This window comes from Platichthys flesus, chromosome 5 (assembly GCF_949316205.1).
Source record: "Platichthys flesus chromosome 5, fPlaFle2.1, whole genome shotgun sequence".
Taxonomy (NCBI): Eukaryota; Metazoa; Chordata; class Actinopteri; order Pleuronectiformes; family Pleuronectidae; genus Platichthys; species Platichthys flesus.
The window spans coordinates 25,611,283-25,631,049 of record NC_084949.1 but is presented as its reverse complement, the minus strand read 5'-3'; the positions used below and the strand labels follow the sequence as shown (position 1 = coordinate 25,631,049).

Below are 19,767 nucleotides of genomic sequence, written 5' to 3'. Positions count from 1 at the left end.
GAGGAGAAGAGAAAACTGTGATAAATGTGAGAGCGCGTGACTCCCTGTGGCAAACCCGTGTGCACGAGCGTGTGCCCTCCACAAAGGCGTGCGCGCACTCGCCACGCAATTTGTGTGTGAGCGTGTGCACGACGAGGAGCGAGAGAAACACAAACACACACACCCACACACTCAGAGCGAGAGAAACACACACAGAGAGAGAGAGAGAGCGAGAGAGACACACACACACACGCACACACAAACACACGCACACGCAGAGACAGAGAGAGCGAGCATCATCATCACAACACCGGCTGACAGCTTCCTCTGGCCGGACACCGAGCAGCAGGACGACCGGGGGTTTGGAGGTGACATCCAGAGGAACCGGGCTGGAGGCCGAGCTGGAGCCGAGAGAGAGACGCGGTCGCACCGGCGGTTGTAGCAGCAGCGGCGGCGGGGGACGGATCCGGGGAGAGTCGCTCGGTTTCCCGGTGCTTCACACACCCTGAGCCTCTGCAGCAGCAGCGGCGGGGAGCAGGAGGAGCAGGAGGAGCAGAGAGGAGCAAGAGGAGCAGGAGGACCATGGAGGGGATGCAGGCTTACGGAGCCGGGAAAGCCGGAGGAGCCTTCGACCCCGTCACCTTCTTCCAGCAGCCTCAGACCATTCTCCGCATAGTGTCTTGGGTGAGTGGCTGCTCCGGTGCAGGAAAATGAAGTTAATGCCTGAAACAGTGAATTACATCAATGCTTCTGTGAGATGAAGGTTTAAATTGTCCTTTAAGGCCAAGAAATATCATATAATAAGTATTAATTCTTCTAGAGGTTGAAGGGGGGAATGTGTTACTCTTCAAAAATATAACATTTCTACTATATTATCTTTCTTTGTCCTTTATCCCACACAATATATATGTATAAATACCAAGTTAAACATATGTTTTTCTCATATTCCTATGGCTTGTTTTGCTAGTTAGCCGGTGTAGGCCTCAAAACAACCCTCATTAGAAAAGGCCCTATAATAAATCACTGCTTTGCCTTTTTAGATAATTTATTAATTGCCCACTATCATTTCCCAATTAGCAGTGACATCACTGCACAAAGGACTTAATTGCAAATAATCTCATTATTTCCAAATAACAAAACGTAACAGTGGGCGACCGTTGACCCGTGAATAATAAACCAGAGGAAACAAAAGTCTCCAAAACTCCAAGTAGCCCCTTCACTGCCAAGCGGTGTTTCAGCAGATTATGTCACAATGAGTTATTTGTTGTGTTTCTCTCAACTTTGATTCACATTTTTGCATCAACAAGAAATAATCACATGTTTTAAAGTCAGAGAGACACTGTGAATGGAGAATTGTATAATGCAGCCACACCTAATTGTCCATCACTGGATAAATAAACAATCCTGAAGGTTCATTTCTTTGCCAGATTTATCTGTGCTCACCGTGAAAGTGAGTTTATGGAATCAGAAGTTCTTCATCACTCAGATCAAATTCACTTTTATTTTGATTTGTTTATCAGTTTAACTTTAATAAAAACCTCACTTTTCAAGTTGACGGATGTTTTCCCATCCGGTAAAATCTTAAAAATGCACTTTCTTTTAGAAAAGGGCTGATTAGAGATCAGCAGCCGCACGCCTGCTCCCTTCGTTGACAGCATCTGCTCGTGGAATGTGTGAAGTTAGCTTTGCGTTAGCTGGTCTATGTGAAATCAACTCAGAGAACATCAGTCACGTCTGTTTCTCCTCACGAGCTGAATACAAAAGGGACGATATGAAAGGACGTTTCTCTTTAGGCTCTTTGTGAATAAAACACGAGGGCAGAGCGACTTGTTTCCCACCTGGAATCAAAACTGATCATTAATACACTGAGCACTGGTTTCTTTTAGTTTATCACTCTGACGTTTCCTGTCCCTTGTGACCAATACAAAGTATAACTGCTACTAACTGAAAGGTTAAAACCTTAAATATGATCTTTGTCATTCAAACCATTTGAGTGAAGCTCTGTGGCTCCGTGGTCTGAAGTCATGTGACGATTCAGTGAACCATGACACACGTCACAGTCATGGAGGCAGCGAGCGTAGAACTCTGAGCTCTGAAGTTGTGTTTTCTTCTAGGAGTAACACACACACACATCTAAATATATATATACATATCCTTAGCTATATCTACAATATGTGATAACCTATGAGTGAAGCTATTTAATATCCAAAACACAGTGAGAATGTATTTATAATGTCACTATTTTCCCTCCAGAGTCTTAAAACAGGTTATTTAACACAGACAATAAGAAGTTAGAAGCTGAAAGCATCAAATGTTTGTTATTTATTATTTGTTTATTAGCTTAAATGATCCTGATGATCATGAAAAGTAATTTGATTTATTATAATTGACTCACAAATTGGTCAATCCACAAACTTTTTGCAGCACCTGTGGTTTTTAACATTATAACATTTGTACACCACATTAAACACACACAGACAAACACACAGACACACACGCACACACACACACACACACACACACACACTGGTATGGAGAGTGTTTACGAGCCCTCGTCAGATTCCCCGCCCCCTTTAGGTGTCACCAGAGCGACAACACATCTCCCTAGTAACAGCCACAGCCTGACTTGTGATGTTTTGTGTGATGGTGCTAACACACAATGTGCTGCTGCTGGGGGGGGCTATTAGCACTTAAAACAGTTAGTGATGTGGGGATGTCAAAAATGTGTGTGTGTGCGTGTCTGTACAACCATTCTTGGAAAGAGGGAGAGAGAGAGAGAGTTCTTGAATGGTGGTTGAGGACTCTCTACCTCCCTTCTCTCTCTCTCTCTCTCTACCTCCCACTTCCTCTGGAGGAGGGCTGTATGTCGAGGCGATAATGAGTGTGTGCATGTGTGTGTCTGTGTGTGTGACTCAGCCTCAGGGAGTCGGTCCAGTGTGTGTCTGTGATGATGCTCGATACATGAAGGAGAGAGTAACATGAACATGAAGACAGATGGAGGGAGTGAACCTCACGTGGCATAAGAAAGATGAAAAGGAAAAGTTTTAATTAATTTATTGAATTAGAACGAAGGTTATCAACCCGAGGGCGGCACAGGGGTGCAGCCGCCTCACCACAAGACGGTCGTCTGTTTGAATCCCATCCTGACTGGTCCTTGTTTCTCCGGCTTCATCCTATGACGCAGAAGTGTTTAGGTTGACTGGAGACTTTCTCTGTTTGGCCGTTTTCAAACATGAACTCCAGATATTGTCCGGAGAATCAGGTTCAGCCTTGATCCGGGCTTTACCTTGGAAACATCCATCATGCATCAGGAGATTCTCTGGGTTCTGGAGATTCTCTGGAGCAACTGACTTGAACATCTGCATCCTCACACACTGCCCCTCTGGAAAAGTTCAAGAGACACCTGGAGGATATCAGATCTCCTGCTGCCTTCTTCATATGGGGCGAACTCCAGACATGTCCAGACTCTGGATCCTGGATGGATGGTGAATCAGACATGACAAGATGAGAGGACATCCTGTGCTTCTCTTTTTGATCGATATGGAAAACAGATTGACTTCTCTCTCTTATATTCTGCTTTCGTTCAGGGATTAAGTTTTACTTTCCCCCGGCTGAACTTCCAGATCAAAGTTCAACGTTAACTCGGCTGAAATGCTAAAAGAAAGATAGTATTTGTCATATGTGTGTGTGTTTCTTTGACGCAGTGAATGTGTTCGAGTCCATATTTACTCACTGGAATCCGACTCAACAACCTCTACACCACACGTACACGGTGATAATAAGATCAACCTGCATCCTCTGGTTCATCCCAAGGCTTCTCCCTCCTCCCAACACATTCTTGACATTTACGCTGCTGAGGAAAACGTGGGTTAACATTTCTCCATTATTAGCATTTCAGACGCCCAGAGGGTTTTCTAATTGGTGTGTAACTATTTGATATGAGCAACACAAACACTCGGGCTGCGTTGTGTGGTGCATTCTGTCGTCGGTGTGTGAGACAGTAACACACATGCAAACGGTTAAAGTGTGTTGGTGCCTACACGTCAGAATCCTAACACGGTTTCGAGGCTATTTTGAGAAGCGTACATGAAGCTTTGTGCGTCTGCAGAAGTCGTGTCGTCAACACAAACTGTTCATAACTGCGGTTTTGATATAAGCGAATAAATCCTGGTATTGGACTGGAGGGAGGCCGGCTGGAGAAAGGGGAAGCTGTGGAGAATATACTGGGAATCAGCTCTTAAATCATAATGGACCTGTCATTACCAGTCCTCACGTGATTCTGTTAGACTGGACTTTATGAGGTTGAGACGGCGTCTGCTTCCTGGACTCGTCTGATCCGGTTCTCACTGCCTCCTGAACCCCAGTTGCAAAAGGGTGATAACTAAGAAAGAGGAGTGTGTGTGTGTGAGTGAGTGGGCAGAGGAGAGTGTGAGGATCTGAGTGTCCTCGTGTCCTGTGTGTGTCAGTGTGTGTCTGTGTGTGTCAGTGTGTCTCTGTGCGTGTCCCCTCGCTGCTGCAGTGTCTCTCCTTGATTTGTTCTTCGACCAGATCTGCTCGCTCCATCACTCTCTCCATCACTCTCTCCATCACTCTCTCTCTCTCTCTCTCTCTCTCTCTCTCTCTCTCTCTCTCTCTCTCTCTCTCTCTCTCTCTCTCCCATTACATGAGCAGCTGCTGCCATGGAGACTGAAGCAATCAGGTATCCCCAGTCCAGGCTGACGCGCTGCAGCAGACAATAAGCCCACACACACACAATCACACACAAACACACACACAAACACACGCACACACACACATACACACACACAGTATATAATATCCTCCCTCCTGCATTATTCAGCAGTCTAGTCGACTCACTGTTGATTCTCTCGTCTTTCACATGTTTCTCTGATATCGTTATTTTACTTCGCTCAATTCGTTATCTTTGTGTTTCACGATGGGCAGGGGGGGGGGGGGGTTGGCCACACCCTGCTCAGGTCTCCAGCCAATCAGAGACTTCCAGAGTTTATGTATGAAGAAAGCAGCAGGAGACATATCAACGCTAAACAGGAACATGTCCAGGAGAGTCGGGTGAGAGGTGGAACTTGGGTTGAGCAACTGGATGCATCCAGGAATGTAGTTGTATCACTTTATTTAACATTACGACACTGGGCCCTTGGTGGAGGTATCATCTCTAACCAGTGTGATACCAGTCCAATGTAGCTTTCCTGTTTGTGATTCTGTTTGGGGGGTTGATCAAAGCAGAGGCAGTTCAGTGATTTATTCCAACGATCAAACACAACGACTCAAACTGGATTGAAAGTCCATCAACACAGGAACAATTATGAACTGGAGCCAAGGTCAGAAACACAGAAGCACAGAGACAGAGAAACAAGAGAAGTGAGAAGACAAAGTGACTGAGAGGAGCCGGAGCTCAGAGACAAGACATGATGAGACGTGAGGCTGGTTGAACTGGGACACATCAGAGCAGCTGCAGACGATTTGGGAATCAGTAAATCACCAAGAAAGAGACAAACCAGTAAAGTGGCTTCAAAATCAATGGGACAACGACTGGTGGAAGATCCTACAAAACATTTTACATGTTTATTTTACACTTATATTGACACCTTTTAGGTTAAAAACACGTTGACTGAAAATCCTTAAATGTAAAAATACACTAGTTTGTCTCAGTTTGTGCTGTAGTGGTAATATTTAGATGAGGCTGCTCTCTCTCCTCTCGTCTCTCGGCCACCAGCGCAATGCATGATGGTAGATACTGGTCGGTTAGTGACACTACAGTTTTCATGATGCATTATGGGAAATGATGAGTGCACAATCTATATATGGGCATTTTGAGGTAAATCAGTTGCTGAATCAACAAAGACTTGGACCAACTCACCTTTCCAGGATTTATTTTTATATATCGTGGTTAGAAAATGTTTTCTGAAACTCCCTGATGAAACCCGGTGCTCTGCCACAGTTCTGCTTTGCCCCTGAACCTGCGTGACTGTCTCTACTGCCGGGTTTTGTGTGAGGTGAAGTGTGAATACCGGGGTGCTATGAGCCCCGGCTCAATTGTCTGCGCTCCACAATGGACCCGAAAGGCTTTTCAGGCAAACACAACAGCAGCTCTGAGTCGTTCACAATGAGCCAGACTGGACTGATATGATTTGGGCCCGTGGCAAGTGGCTGACACGGCTGTTCGCTGTGCATGTGAGTCGAATCTGTATTTATAGCAACCGACCGAAAGAAGAAATTGAGATTTTAAATTTAGAGAAACACATAAAAAATACAGCGAAAACGAATAAATTAGCCAAAGGGAGATTCTGGAAGAAACACATGCGCGAGCACAGTTTCACAAGCACGTAAACACACACAGACACACACACATTAACATATCTGCAAAGCCAATTGGCTTTTCTTAATGTGCAATTTGTATGTGAGCCTCTGACGGTCACAAGATCCGAACCCCACGTGGTCCTTCTCACAGTGCCGGCTTTCATCACCTCCAGGGACCTTGTGATCTGTCTGCGGATCAGAGAGGCGAGGGGTCAAACACACACACACACACACACACACACACCCGCACACCAAAATAAGTTATATATCTAAAGAGTTTAAGAGGAAAAGAGGGGGCAGGGTGTGAAGCGTCTCACATGCTCCACTTCTCATGGCCCCTAAGCGAGTGAGGAATGTGGAGGTGCGAGTGAGTTCCAGTGTTCACCACCGTGTTCACCACCGTTCAGCAATTATGGTGACCCTGAAGACGGCGTGTGTTTTTTCGGACCCGGTGAACTAGGTCATGCCAAAACCAATTCTTATTTCAAGTGAGGGTGTTTGTGTGTTTGGTGTTTGTGCGACCGGAGCGAGCAGAGAGAGAAAAGGATGGTTTGTCTCTCAGGGGAGAAGCTGAAAACCAAACTGTGTCACATCACCAACAAAAATTACCGACGCCCTGCAGGTCCCGATGTCCTTGTTAGAGAAACTGTACCCAGATCTGCTCTGCTCACATGGAACCAGAGACTCAGACTCCGTGGGGGGGGGGCTCCAGCAACCAAATAACCTCTATTTCACATTTTTCATCTGAGCCGGTTCACACAATGGCTGTGACCAGGCATTGTGTGACTAGAGGCTGTAAAGATGGAGAATTACTGCGTAGATTTGACATATTAGTACACACACACACACACACATTGTATTTGTGTATCTTGACTTATGGATTGATTGTTGACTCTGCAGTTTGCTGAGTCAGAGGATTCACAGCAGCGGTTCCACCTCGTTGTGAAGAAGGAAACAACAAACATTGATTCATGAGTCAATAGCAGCTCATGTTCACTGATGTGGATAAACTGAGCAGAGCTGAGGAACAGTCAATCTACATCTGTCCATCAACTTATCTCTGACTGTGGAGGGATGGAGGGATGAATAGAAGGATAGATGGATGGATGGATAGACTGAGTGTTTGAAACTGCTGGACATTTAAACATGCGGGCTGGTTAATGTGTAAAATGTTATAGGGAATTAATAAAGGATTTTATTTTGGGGAAGGTCATGAATATTTATTATGATGATAGATTAGGAAATGATACTCAAAGAATTACTTCTTCTTGATAAATCATAAATCCTTGGACTTCAATGAGTCCTCACTCCAAATCAAGTCCAGGTCACACATCTGCACATTCAACAGTTTCTATGTCCTCAGATCTCAAATATAGTTTGGATACAGACTTAAATAAACTTAAATTTCCTCTGATTTTTGTATCACTAAAGCAAACTAACAAATCACACATTTATGACGTCTCTAGAATCGGAAACATCAGCTTTTGAGAAACAAGTAAATCCTGTATCGCAGCCAAAATAAACAAATCACTAAAGATAAAGAACAAGATCCTGTTCATATCATTTAATTCAATTTGTCAATAACAGTGATGACTGTGAGACGGGCAGCAATTTAAGTGAATCTGTTGAAACGACTTCATGTGAAGATCCGTAAAAATTATACGGAATATTAGTGAATATAAAAACTACTGGACGGTGAACATGTGTTTTTGTGTGTTTTGGCTGCAGGAGCTCTTCAGTGTGTGAGGCGTCGGCTTCACTCTGTCGGTCATGAGACTGGATTTAAAACTTTCAAGATAACTGTGGCCTCTTTGTTTTAAAGTACATTGAGTTCGGGGGGAAACAAGTCAACATTTAGAAGAGGATCCTAAACTGCATATTTAGATGTTCGCCTGTTACAGTTACATAACGGAGACACAGATCTGTGGAAGGAGAATAAATGAATGAAAGGAACCAACAGGATTAGTTACTGTTTGTTTGTAGGTTTCATTATAATGACTATTCTGCTCCGACAGAGCGTTCTAACATCCCACCAGCATCATGTGATTGACTGTGTGTGTGTGTGTGTGACTTTGTGCTCTCTGACCTGAATCCTAAAGTAAGTCAGGCTTGAGAGGCAACTGTGCGTGTGTGTGTGTGTGTGTGTGTGTGTGTGTGTGTGTGTGTGTTTGTGTCGTTAGTGTCTCATTTTTCTCAAGAACACTCGTGGGCAGAGGCAGGGCCAGTAGGGAGGGGAGATGGGAGAAGACGGGGGAGGGAGGAGCGATGATGCAGCCGCTCTATAAATAGCACCGCCTCCAAACCCCCTCTGCCCCCAGCACTTTGCTCTGCTCATCACCCCCCCCCCCCCCCCCGCCCCCCCACCCTTCTCCTCATAGTCATCTTGCCCTCTCTTTAATGAAAAGTAGCGCAGGTCGAGATGAAGGAGGTGTTACTATCCTCCTCCTCCTCCTCCTCCTCCATCCTTCGCTCCGTGGAGAGAGGAGAGACGGAGGGAGCAGAGAGGAAGGGAGGGGACGAAGGGGGTGGAGGGGGGGGGTGAAGGAAACAAAGGTTGTGCTCGCTCGTTCCAGTTCATCACAGACACACCGACTCTAAATGTCAACTCATGGTTCCTCCTCACGTTGTTTAAGGCTGAAGACTCACACCGTCTTTATGTGTGTGTTCATCTTTACATTACAACTCACAGACTCATTTGTGTCAGTACTGATTCATTTGAAATGACTCGTCACCAGAATTCACTCTGACAGGGAAGCGTTCATTCAACTGGTGACGCTCACTGAACACAAACCGGCACAAAGCTCTGAAAGGTTAAAGTAGAATTTATCATATACATTATATAGAGACAACCACAGTGAGGTCAAGTGCCTCGTATTCAAAGGTTAAATATTTCTTTTATAGCATTTCTGGAAGCCAAGACCTTTAAACCGATTGGTCTGAGTCTCTAACAGCTCATCAGCTGTCATCAGTCCAACTTCAATACTGTTGGTTTACAATTATAATATCGATTCTATATCAGAACTGAAGTTCCCACCCCCCCCCCCCCTGCACAATCTGGACCTTGTGTTTCTGTTCAGTCTGTCAGCTGTCATGGAGACTGGCTAATTGCTGTCACATGACGTTAGTGTAGAGCTGCAGTCATGTGATGACTTAATCCACGTGGAACACCATGAGATGCAGCTGAAAGATCTGTGGAGAGAAGTCCGTTGAATTTAGGTTGAAACTTTTATCACCAGTTACAAGTTTCCGTTCTTTGCTCAGTTCTTCTTTCAGACGCGATTGAGAACAACATTAGATTTTTCTTTTCATGACATTGTTTCCTTCGTTCCTAGCTTCCTAAAAGTGAAGCTCAAACACTGTGATCGCCCCCTGCTGGCTGGCTGCAGTATAGGGTCATTGACCCCGCCTTCTCCAAATATTTGTGTCTGTCAGTTTAGGTTGTTCTTGTCCCACTGATGTATTTGCATGTCTCTGATAAGTTTAGTTTTTTTATCAATTATTTGAGGATATTGCTTTACTGCGCAGACTCTGGCTCCAGCTGCGAGGAGAAGAACAATAACAAAACAAGTTGAGGCGATAGAGTCGAATGGGTTTAAGTCTCACATTTATATGAAGTCTCACACCACCGACAGTGAGAGAAAGTGAAGGGCTCGCATCCACATCCTGACTGACAACCCCCCCCCCCCCCCCCCCCGCCCGGCCTGGTTGTCGTATGTGGAAGTACAACCGACAGTATTTGTGTGTCCGCCCTTTGTCTCGCTGTCGTTTGTCACGCAAATAAAGACAGCAGCTGGATAAACTATCCACCAACACACACACACACACACACACACACTCAGAGTCCATCAGTCACCACAACAGCATCCACGCACCGACTGCAGACACCAGCTGCCCCCCCGAGGTTCGGGCTGAGGCTTCGTCTGATCCGCTGCTGTCGATAGAAAAGTACAAAGCAGACGCCGCACTGCAGGAGAGGAGAGGAGAGGAGAGGAGAGGAGAGGAGAGGAGAGGAGAGGAGAGGAGAGGAGGATCACATGGTATCTTAGGATCCTGCTCCTCCTGTTATTGACTCCATCTTGCAGCCCCTTGTGCCTCCACTCCTCCGTCCAGGCCCACGGCAGACAGTAGAGAAGAGCAGAGAAGGAGGGGCAGAGGAGAGGGGGATGAGAGGAGAGAAAGAGGAGCATAAAGGAGTGATCATAGTAACTTCCTCCCTTCATTGACTCCATGATGTTGATGTCCGTCCTCCACCTCAGACAGAACCTCACTGTGAGGATCAAATCTTGAACCCCTTTTAATTACCTGCGTCGACAGGGTTATGATTTCACACCTGTTCATTCATTCGTTTGTGAACAAGATTACGCAAAACAAATACTGGACACATCACCTGCAGACTATGTAGAAGGATGCATCGGGGTCAGGGAAGAACACCGTCAATTTTGGTGCAGATCTGAACATTGTGTGATTATTTGTAACATTTTCAGAGGGAATAAAAACAAATTTTGCACGTTTCGGGAACTTGTATCTATCACTGTGTCAGATTTGGTGCAACTGGATTGAATCTGAGGGGAATATTGGGCCTTGGAGCAGTTATGTGCTGGACTGAGTGCCACTATAGTTTGTTTGTTGGAGCTTTAGAAAGATTTAGCCAAAACTAGTCACAAACTTCTGTTAAATTATGTGGAGGGGCAGGGAATTTTTGTTAAGATCTGGATCTCGGGGCAAATGCAATGATTTCTTTATCAAAATTGTCATTGATTTCCCAGACAATAATCTATGGACCTTGATTAAAAAACATCAGGCATATTTAGAGAACTGATGTCTCTGAGTTTGTCAAATAAAAACCTGGAACTAGTGAATTTTTACGTGCTTTCCTTGGTGGAGTAATAACATTCTCCTTCTATATATATGTATATATATATAACCTTGTACCAGCTTGTTTTTATTTGAATACATAAAATCTTGACTCTTATCTTAATCTAAACTTTATTTATGTTTTATTCATAACATCGTGTCCCCAGTAGCTGTCACACTGGATTGCAGAGGAGCCGAGTGGAGGCTGATTCCTCCGCAGTCAAACTCCACATATACAGAGAGACCCCAGAGGCCTGCTGGGTAAAAACTGTTTGAAAAAGACATGAGGGATTATTCATGGGACTCCCCTGCAGGGCAGTCGTGACATTACGGGCTGAGAGCGTCACGCTGAATTGTTTTCTTATTCATAAATTTCCTGTCACTCAGTCTAAATATACCAGCGGACTGCAGCAGGTGGTGTTTTGGGGCTGAAAGGGGCTTTTAGGATTATTATTGCAAAACATCCAAGAGAAGAAGTGAGAGCGGTGTTGGTTTCAGATCAATGCATCAACAACGTTTTCTCATTATGTGACTAAAGAGACGCATTCAGAAGAGAATCAGATTAATTCAGGATGGACCGTGGGAGGTAAAGCTCCGTCTGTAAAGACCGATGACGCAACTCCACTTCCTCAGAACATTAAGCCAAAACATTGTGTATACGAGCACCCTGCCATCTTGTGTTGTGTTACACTACATGAGTATTTAGAACCGAACTTATCAGAAACAGGAATAAACATCCGTGTGATAAGAACTCTTTAGTTTGGTCCGTGTCCCATCTACTAACATGGAGGAGGCCGATTTATGACTTTTACCGCAGCCAGCCACCAGGGGGCAGCTGAGATGCAATAGCTGAAGTTTGCTTTATATTAGAAAATTAATTGAGGCTTAAAATGTTACAGGCTTCACCATAAAGTTTATTATAACAAAATTTGAATCAAATTAAAACAAAAATGCAACCAGATATATAGATGTTGAAATTAAAATAAATATTTCATTTCAGAAACACATTTTTATTTCTGTGTTGTTTATTCTGTCAAATACAATTTTCATATCATCAAACATGTACACAGATTTCTTCAGCCAACTGAAAAATCTAGTCCTGACATTATTAAAACGCTGACATGCTCCTCTCTAGAGAAACTTTAAAGAGATGTATTCCAATATGCTTAAAAATTGCAGGCATGGTTCTAGTTCCACCAGTCCTGGCAGAACCACAAGTTATTTAGTCCCTTCTCTTCTTCTCTCACTCTCAGCTCTTCTCCATCGTGATCTTCGGCTGTATCACCAACGAGGGCTACATCAACCGCCCCAATGAGGTGGAGGAGTACTGCATCTTCAACCGCAACCAGAACGCCTGCAACTACGGCGTCTTCATGGGCTCCATGGCCTTCCTGTGCTGCATGGCCTTCCTGGCTCTGGACGTGTACTTCCCACAGATCAGCAGCGTCAAGGACCGGAAGAGGGCCGTGCTGGCTGATATCGGGGTGTCGGGTAATTACAGGATCTGCAACTGCTTTGGTTTTCACTGTCACACTGAACATAGATCATTGAAATTATATGTATGTATATACAATTTATAGGCTGGTAAACATGGGAAAATTAGCCAGGAACTAGAATGAAGGAGAAACAAGAAGATACGCATTTGGGATTCAGTTAAAAATCCATGACATTATTTTGTGTCCGTTTTATTTGACCTGTTTTAAATTTCAGACTGATTTATCAAAACTGTAGGATTCATGGTAACACGACAAACAGCCTCTAATTTACTGATTGATGATAGGACACCCGATGAGACAGAGATTCAGTAGATCGACTCAAACCTTCATAAACTTGAACCCCTCAGGGCTGAATGAAGTTATACAGAACTAATATTGTTCTAAATGAATAACCCTCATTCACATAAAACCCCACATGGATCTATTGAAGACATTATCACATTAAAATGACTCATTTCAACCATGACATTTACTTTGTAGACTCGTAAATAACACGGTCACGAATCAACATTTTCCAGGAAACACTTTTTATACAATAAACCAGAATTTAGAGGTTATATCAGATTATAGAAAAGGCTTCACTGTTACTGACACAGTCTGAGATAGAAATGGTCGGAGATGAGTAATCACTATTGCGTGAATCACAGAGATGGAGAAGTGACACAATCAGTTTGTCACAACAGTTGATTCCTCCATCTATCATCTTTACTGCTTATTGTTTGAGGGTCACTGGGAGCTGGAGCCAATCCCAGCAGACACTGGGCGAGATGCAGGGTTCACCGTTGGTCGGCAGCGTGTCACAGGGTCAAAACACAAAGACTTTATGGTCACATACACAGGAGAGGAAGCTGGAGCACTTAGAGAAAACTCATAAACCAATTTCATTTCATTAAGCACTCCACACAATGTAGTAGTACCTGATCAAGGGCCTCGATCAGATTTGAGTTTTTATTAACTGGGCAGAACATGATATACTGCTCCAGAGTTTTAAAACTCCCTTGTGTTACATTTGACCCAACATTTATGGATAATGTGTTAGAAGAGTTATTTATCATAAAATAGTAACACTCCTATAGTTCTACTCTTTCACACCAGTAATAACATTTTTGTGTTACCAGAAAACCCTGTGGTCGAGCTTTTGCTTCTCTTTGCTCGTCAAGTTTTTTTATTCTCCAGGTTTCCAGCTAATAACTGGAATGTGAGCGCTCCTTTCAGGTTACAATAAAATGACACACACAGTGAGGTTATCCCAACAAAGGGAGAGGAGGCGTAGGAAGGATAATGAGGAGAGGAGGATTCTTCCAACACGGCTCTGAGACACTCTGCTTGGTTTCCTGTGACAGTGGCTTCCTCTTCTCCTCGGCTGCTGCAGTGAACTGAAGCTTTAGTCGGCTAATGAGGCCGCTCTGAACTCCCACCCGGTTCTATTCACTCGTTCTTATTCTCTCTGTCTCCAACCAAGGCTCTGTGCTTTACTGAAGCTTAGGATTGACTGGTACACCCGTCCCTATCAGTCCTGGACGTCTCTGATTGAGCTAATTTCCTTAGCCTGCTAATTTCACGTATGGTGTTCAACAGGGGTCAGTCCTCGGCCCCTTGTTGTTTCAATTTCACTCCCTGTAGCCATTTAGCTGTCTTGACTTTGCCCTTATTATGTAGGTGGTATCATTAATACATTAATTTCCTTGTAGCACTAACTCGTGAAGTCTCAGAGGGGACAATCTGGTTGTTCTAAGTGAAAATACCCTCCAGGTGATGTCTCGTTATGTTTCTATTCTTATTTAACACTGCTTCTGTATTTCTGTCTATATCTGTCTCTAGCTTTCTGGTCCTTCATGTGGTTTGTGGGCTTCTGCTTCCTGGCCAACCAGTGGCAGGTGACAAACCTTGATGACAACCCGCTGAGGGAGGGAGGTGACGCTGCCCGGGCAGCCATCACCTTCTGCTTCTTCTCCATCTTCACCTGGGTAAGTCCCTCCCCTCCTACTAGCACAGCCTGACATCACACCTGCTTATATCTAAACTTTGCAGCGGTGTTGTTGGTGACATTACAACCTAAACTTGTGACTTGGATTTTCCTTTACTTGCCAAAATAGCAATCAAGTTTTGTGAAGGTGTTTAGATTCTTATTTTTGGTTTGTGTGTGGATGCTTGTGAACCGTGGACTATAAATAAAGATGGACGACGCAAAAGCCCCTCAAATAAAGGTCTTATCCTCTTGAGTACCACCTGGTGGCCGGCTGCAGTATAGGTCAATTAGTTTTTTATGGAATTCAATAAAGTAGAATATTGGAAGGAGATCTCTGACTCAGCAGATCTGACTTCTTCATAGAACCTGTGTCCTCCATGTTAGCATGAATGTGTCATCCATCTTTTTTTACGATCTCCGGTGTGCACATTTAGATTTGCGGGCATGTGAGATCATTAAGTGTGTGGATGTTGTTCCAACAGGCCGCCCAGACTCTCTTCTCTGTGGAGAAGTTAAAGAATGTGTCATTTGAAGAGGAATACATCAAGCTCTTCCCTCCTCAGCCTCATCAGCCTTTTGTGTGACTCTGCTCTGTGTTCTGCTGCTTTAGCCTCTCAGCAGCTGGTCGCACACAATCCTTAACTGTGTTGTTAGCAACAACACAAAACTGCTGGAAGTGAGTGTATTTGTAAACCAGAAGTAAGAAGAACAGCTGCTCCAGGTTCTTTCCTGACAGCAGCACATTATTATGATCATGTATGTGCAGGTGGGTTGATCCTGTGCTGAGTTGATACAGATGAATCAACAGTGATGTCATCTAACGCTGAGATTCGACCTAAACAAATATTTAAATTCCTGCAGAACCAACGTTTTGGAAGGAGAGCTCCCTGCCGGCTGGAAATCTAAAGCAAAGCCTAATATCAGTTTTTCATGTCTTTTTTGAATTTGATGGAAAAGTGAACCTGGAAAAATAAACCAAAGGATTTAAAGAAAAGCATTCAATCTTAATTTTTTTATGTTTTTTTTTTTTTTTGTTCTCTGTCTTTTGTGTTTTATGTTCAGGTTTTTACTTATTATTCGAAACCCAGCAGCTCAGCAGCTGGTTGGTGAGGACGTTGGGTTTCTGAAAACTTCTAACCTTAACTTGACGTCTTTCTGTATTGTTAGGTCTCCTCTTTTTCATCCTGAGATATATTTATTCTTCCAGTTTAACGTTAGCGACATCAGTGAATTTTCCTGCTTTATTCTAACATGGACTCACACAGACATCTAACAGACCTTTTACCAAAGGGTTGATGGAAAAGTTCCTCAAATACCTGATGTAAACTCAGATGAAAATATCAACACCACTCCAATATCTGTTTGTTCAATAAACTGGACTAAGCAGCTAGTTAGCTTTGCTTAGTTTTAAAGCTGTTATTTCATATATAACTGACAAACAATTGGAGTGGCATCATTTTCTCTTCCAGCTTTGCAGCCAAAAGCGGAAGAAAAAAAAGTAATTCCTAAAATGTTCAATGTCCGTCTATGCTTTTCCTTCTTAAAAAACAATATAATTTTTATGAAGTATAGTCGATAGATTGGATGGTTAGCATATTATTTGCTTTTTGAGATCAACCTCACTGTTGAATTGCAGTATAACACGATTTTATTGCATATTGGATTTCGATGGCTTGAAACCGTGCTTGATATTAAGCCATGAATTTGTTTAATGACATAACAACACTGACATCTTCTATAGAACACCTGAAAGGTTCAGGGTTGAGTCTGTGAAATGTTTTGTGTTGTGATGGAGTTGAGGGAAAACGGTTGATTCAGACTCTCTGAGCAGAGTCGATGTGTCTGCAGCGTCTCATCGGTCGAGATGCTTGAATAACTTTTCCTCCCGAAACTTCCCAGAACTCTGAGCTTTAAATCAACTCTCCTCTCACTCTGTGGATCTGTCTTCTCATTATATCTGTCATGCATATTGAGAGAGTGAGATCTGTGGTGTGTGACAGTGACGGGGCTCAGATATTCAATAATGCACAAGAGTCTCTGTCGCAGCTGAACGATGGAGCATGATTCGCTTTGCTCTCTGAGGAACTAACCTGCTCTGACTCAATAACTCAGCTTCACGAGCTTCCCCGGCAACTAATCAATGTTTCCTTCTGTCTTCCTCTTCTCTCTCTCCTCCCCCTGCTCTAACACCACCGCTCTCATCCCTGCTTCTTCATCCATCTCCACACCTTTCAATCACCTTTTCTGTTGCCTCCATCCTCCTCCGCCTCCCCAAGGCGGTCCAGTCCTTCCTGGGCTTCCAGAGGTACAAGCTGGGCGCCGACTCTGCCCTGTTCTCCCAGGAATACATGGACCCCAGCCAGGATGCAGCCGGAGCCCCCTACACCTCCTTCGGTGGAGACGACCTGGAGAGCCCGGGAGGCGGGGGAGGAGGAGGAGGAGGAGGGAACCAGGCCAACAGCGACAGTGCATTCGATGGCACTGGAGGCTACCAGCGTCAGGACTACTGAGATGTTGGGAGAGGATCTGGATGACGTTGCCCAAAGTTTCTGATTTAAAGCAGTTTGTATTGTTTCTATGCGTAAATTTAGAACAGGCAGAATACGTGGTTAACTTATCCTGGTACCAGCGGGTTGGTTTGATCCATACACAAATTTTACTCTGAAAAAGTCATTCAAATATCTCATAGGCAAAGGAAACACCAACAAAAAGTAATAAACGGTGACATGTAATTTTAAAAAGGAAAGTAATTATATTTTATTATGGGTTCAAAAGAATATTGATACTGGGTCAGAACGATGTAGATTAGTTTTAGTTTTGACCCGGTGATATTATTTAGCACTTGCAAAGAATTAATTCCACAATCTGCAAATAAATACAACACAACATGGCCTTAACTAACAGAATGACAAAAATCATAAAAAAAACATCAGATAATGAAGATTTAAATATCACCAACGGAAATTTAAGATGGCTTATTCAATTTAAAAGGTGCATTAACACCTGCACCCAGTTCTGGCCACATTGGTGCTCTTTAGCCGGTGTGACTGGACAGTTTCATACCAGTGTCAGATCAGTTATGAACTCAAACATCAGTTTCTGTGTGACAAACAACAAAATCTGTCTCCAGGTCAGAAATCTTGGGCTACTTCTCAGATTTCTGGGTAGAAACTGGCGGTGGGATAAAAGATGTGCATGTGAAGTGGGGTTGTGTGACGGCAGAGATGCTGGAGTTCGATCGGAGGTCTTCCAGAGGGTTGAGGGATTGAGAAAGAAACGGTCACACTGTAGCAGATCAATACTCGTGACCTCACTGCCTTCATCTTCAGAGGTCCACAGGCAGTCAGCGAAATGATCAGTGTTAGTTGATCCCCTCCCCCCCCCCCCCCAAAAAAAAAACACGTGCAAGCACAGGTGCACAGGCATATTGATTTTAAACACTTACAAGGTTCTGCTGACGAAACTCCTCAGAGGTGCGTTACAGGATATCAGCATCGTGATGTAACTGCCAACTAATCCCCTGGACGGTGACACAGAGTGTGTGTCTGTGTGTCTGTGTGTGTGTGTGTGTGTGTTGAAAAGAAGTCCTCTGTTGTTAGAATTTTTTAAGTTGATGTGTGGATGTCTGTGTTTTTCCTGTTTCCGTCTCTCTCACCTCGATGAATGCCTTCGTGCTGACTGCCAAGCCAAATCCAACAAACACAGGGCAACGCACATTTACCCATCATGCACTGCATCACAGTTCTATTACCGCATCTCTAGAGTGAAACTGAATTGAATCTGGTCTTAGTCCCTTAAACCCCCTCAAACAAAGACATGTGACGTCAGTCCAGAGCAGGTCGTTCAACCAACCACCCAGAAGAACATCAGTTTATTTATCTGTCATTTCCAAAATTACGTCTGCAAACAACCATGAACACCCTGAGTATTTATGAACACGCATCGCTCCTTTTTTCTTAAAGAATAAAGTATAACTATCTCTCTATAAATATGTGTAAATCTATAATTCAGTATATTATAGTGTTTATTTTAGGGCATTATGCTAGTTCTGTATAAAAAAGGAAAAGACAAAAGAAAGAAAGTCTGTGGTCTGTCAAGTGTTAATGTGATAAGATATAAACGGTTCCGTGAGGTCGTCCACGCCTCATCCTTTCTGTTGCTTTCAGGGTAAGGAGATGCTTTTATTTTGGAATAATAATATCTACTATCAAAAAAAAAAATACAGCAACAAAAAATGTGACCAAATTATTTAAAAATAGTATATATTCACATATATATACTTTATACTGTACAACAGTGTAGACTTAGACATGTGTGTTACGTGAAATATGTTAAAAAGTGAAGGTAAGATGTTAAGAAAAAGATTGTGTACAAATGTTTTTTGATGTGTTTGATTTTAACCAATAAAAATAAAGAAAACGCTGATAAAGGTTGAATTGAATGGTCTGGGCTTTCTGTTGTATCTTACATAGACATTTGTAGAAATTAGAATATTTGATTCGTAGGTTTAAGTCTTTATCATTGATGTTTATGATACACAACTTAGATTGATATCATAAACATTGATGTTTATCAGAGTGAAAATCAGAGTGAAGCTTTTCAACGACGTGATTTAACTTAACTGAGTTTAACTGACAATTCCCATGATATTCTAAACTTTGAACACAGACCTCTTACTGTGACTTATATTTATTGACATGCACCATCAATATATACATTTTCCTCCAGGGATAAATGTGTCACTATTAGTTCATCAGATACATTTATTATGATCACATCAGGACGTGTTAGTTCATTATGACAATGATTGATCACAACATGAACCTCACACTCATAGGCCTGATTGCAGTTGTAGTTACCAGTGAGGCCAGAGGATGGAGGTGTTATCAAGTTTAGCCAGTGTAATATTTATTTTATTTTATGTCACTTTTGTTATTTACTGTTTGAAGCAAAAAGAGCTGTTTTTAAAGAAAAATAATCAATTCAATCCAATTTAATTTAACTTATAACCAAATCATAATATACATTATTTCAAATATAAATATTATTCATTATATGTATTTATAAAAAAATCATTCGATAATTCATAATTGAGTAAAACAAATATATTCTTCAGCAAACAAAAATTCATAAAAGTGCAAAAAAAACATT

The 19,767-nt window shown here is 42.9% G+C and overlaps 1 protein-coding gene across 2 annotated transcripts; it reads left to right on the top strand.

Annotated features, from left to right (window-relative positions):
- The first annotated feature begins 134 nt into the window (after positions 1 to 134).
- On the top strand, positions 135 to 17,999 carry LOC133953159 (synaptogyrin-1-like). Of its 2 annotated transcripts, none has more exons than XM_062386945.1 (4): positions 135 to 663; positions 12,405 to 12,642; positions 14,469 to 14,614; positions 16,893 to 17,999. In XM_062386945.1, the coding sequence occupies exons 1-4, from the start codon at positions 562 to 564 to the stop codon at positions 17,124 to 17,126; spliced, it is 720 nt and encodes a 239-aa protein (XP_062242929.1). In that variant the 5' UTR covers positions 135 to 561; the 3' UTR covers positions 17,127 to 17,999. The 2 variants fall into 2 exon arrangements, with proteins under 2 accessions (XP_062242929.1, XP_062242930.1); XM_062386946.1 differs by lacking the exon at positions 16,893 to 17,999 and adding an exon at positions 15,099 to 15,622.
- Positions 18,000 to 19,767: the final 1,768 nt, after the last annotated feature.

Excerpts from the sequence above, each read along its gene's own strand:
- LOC133953159 (XM_062386945.1), top strand. The coding sequence starts at position 562 with ATGGAGGGGATGCAGGCTTACGGAGCCGGGAAAGCCGGAGGAGCCTTC. Across the intron at positions 664-12,404 it reads TTCTCCGCATAGTGTCTTGG|CTCTTCTCCATCGTGATCTT; the intron begins GTGAGTGGCTGC and ends TCTCACTCTCAG. Across the intron at positions 14,615-16,892 it reads TCTTCTCCATCTTCACCTGG|GCGGTCCAGTCCTTCCTGGG; the intron begins GTAAGTCCCTCC and ends CGCCTCCCCAAG.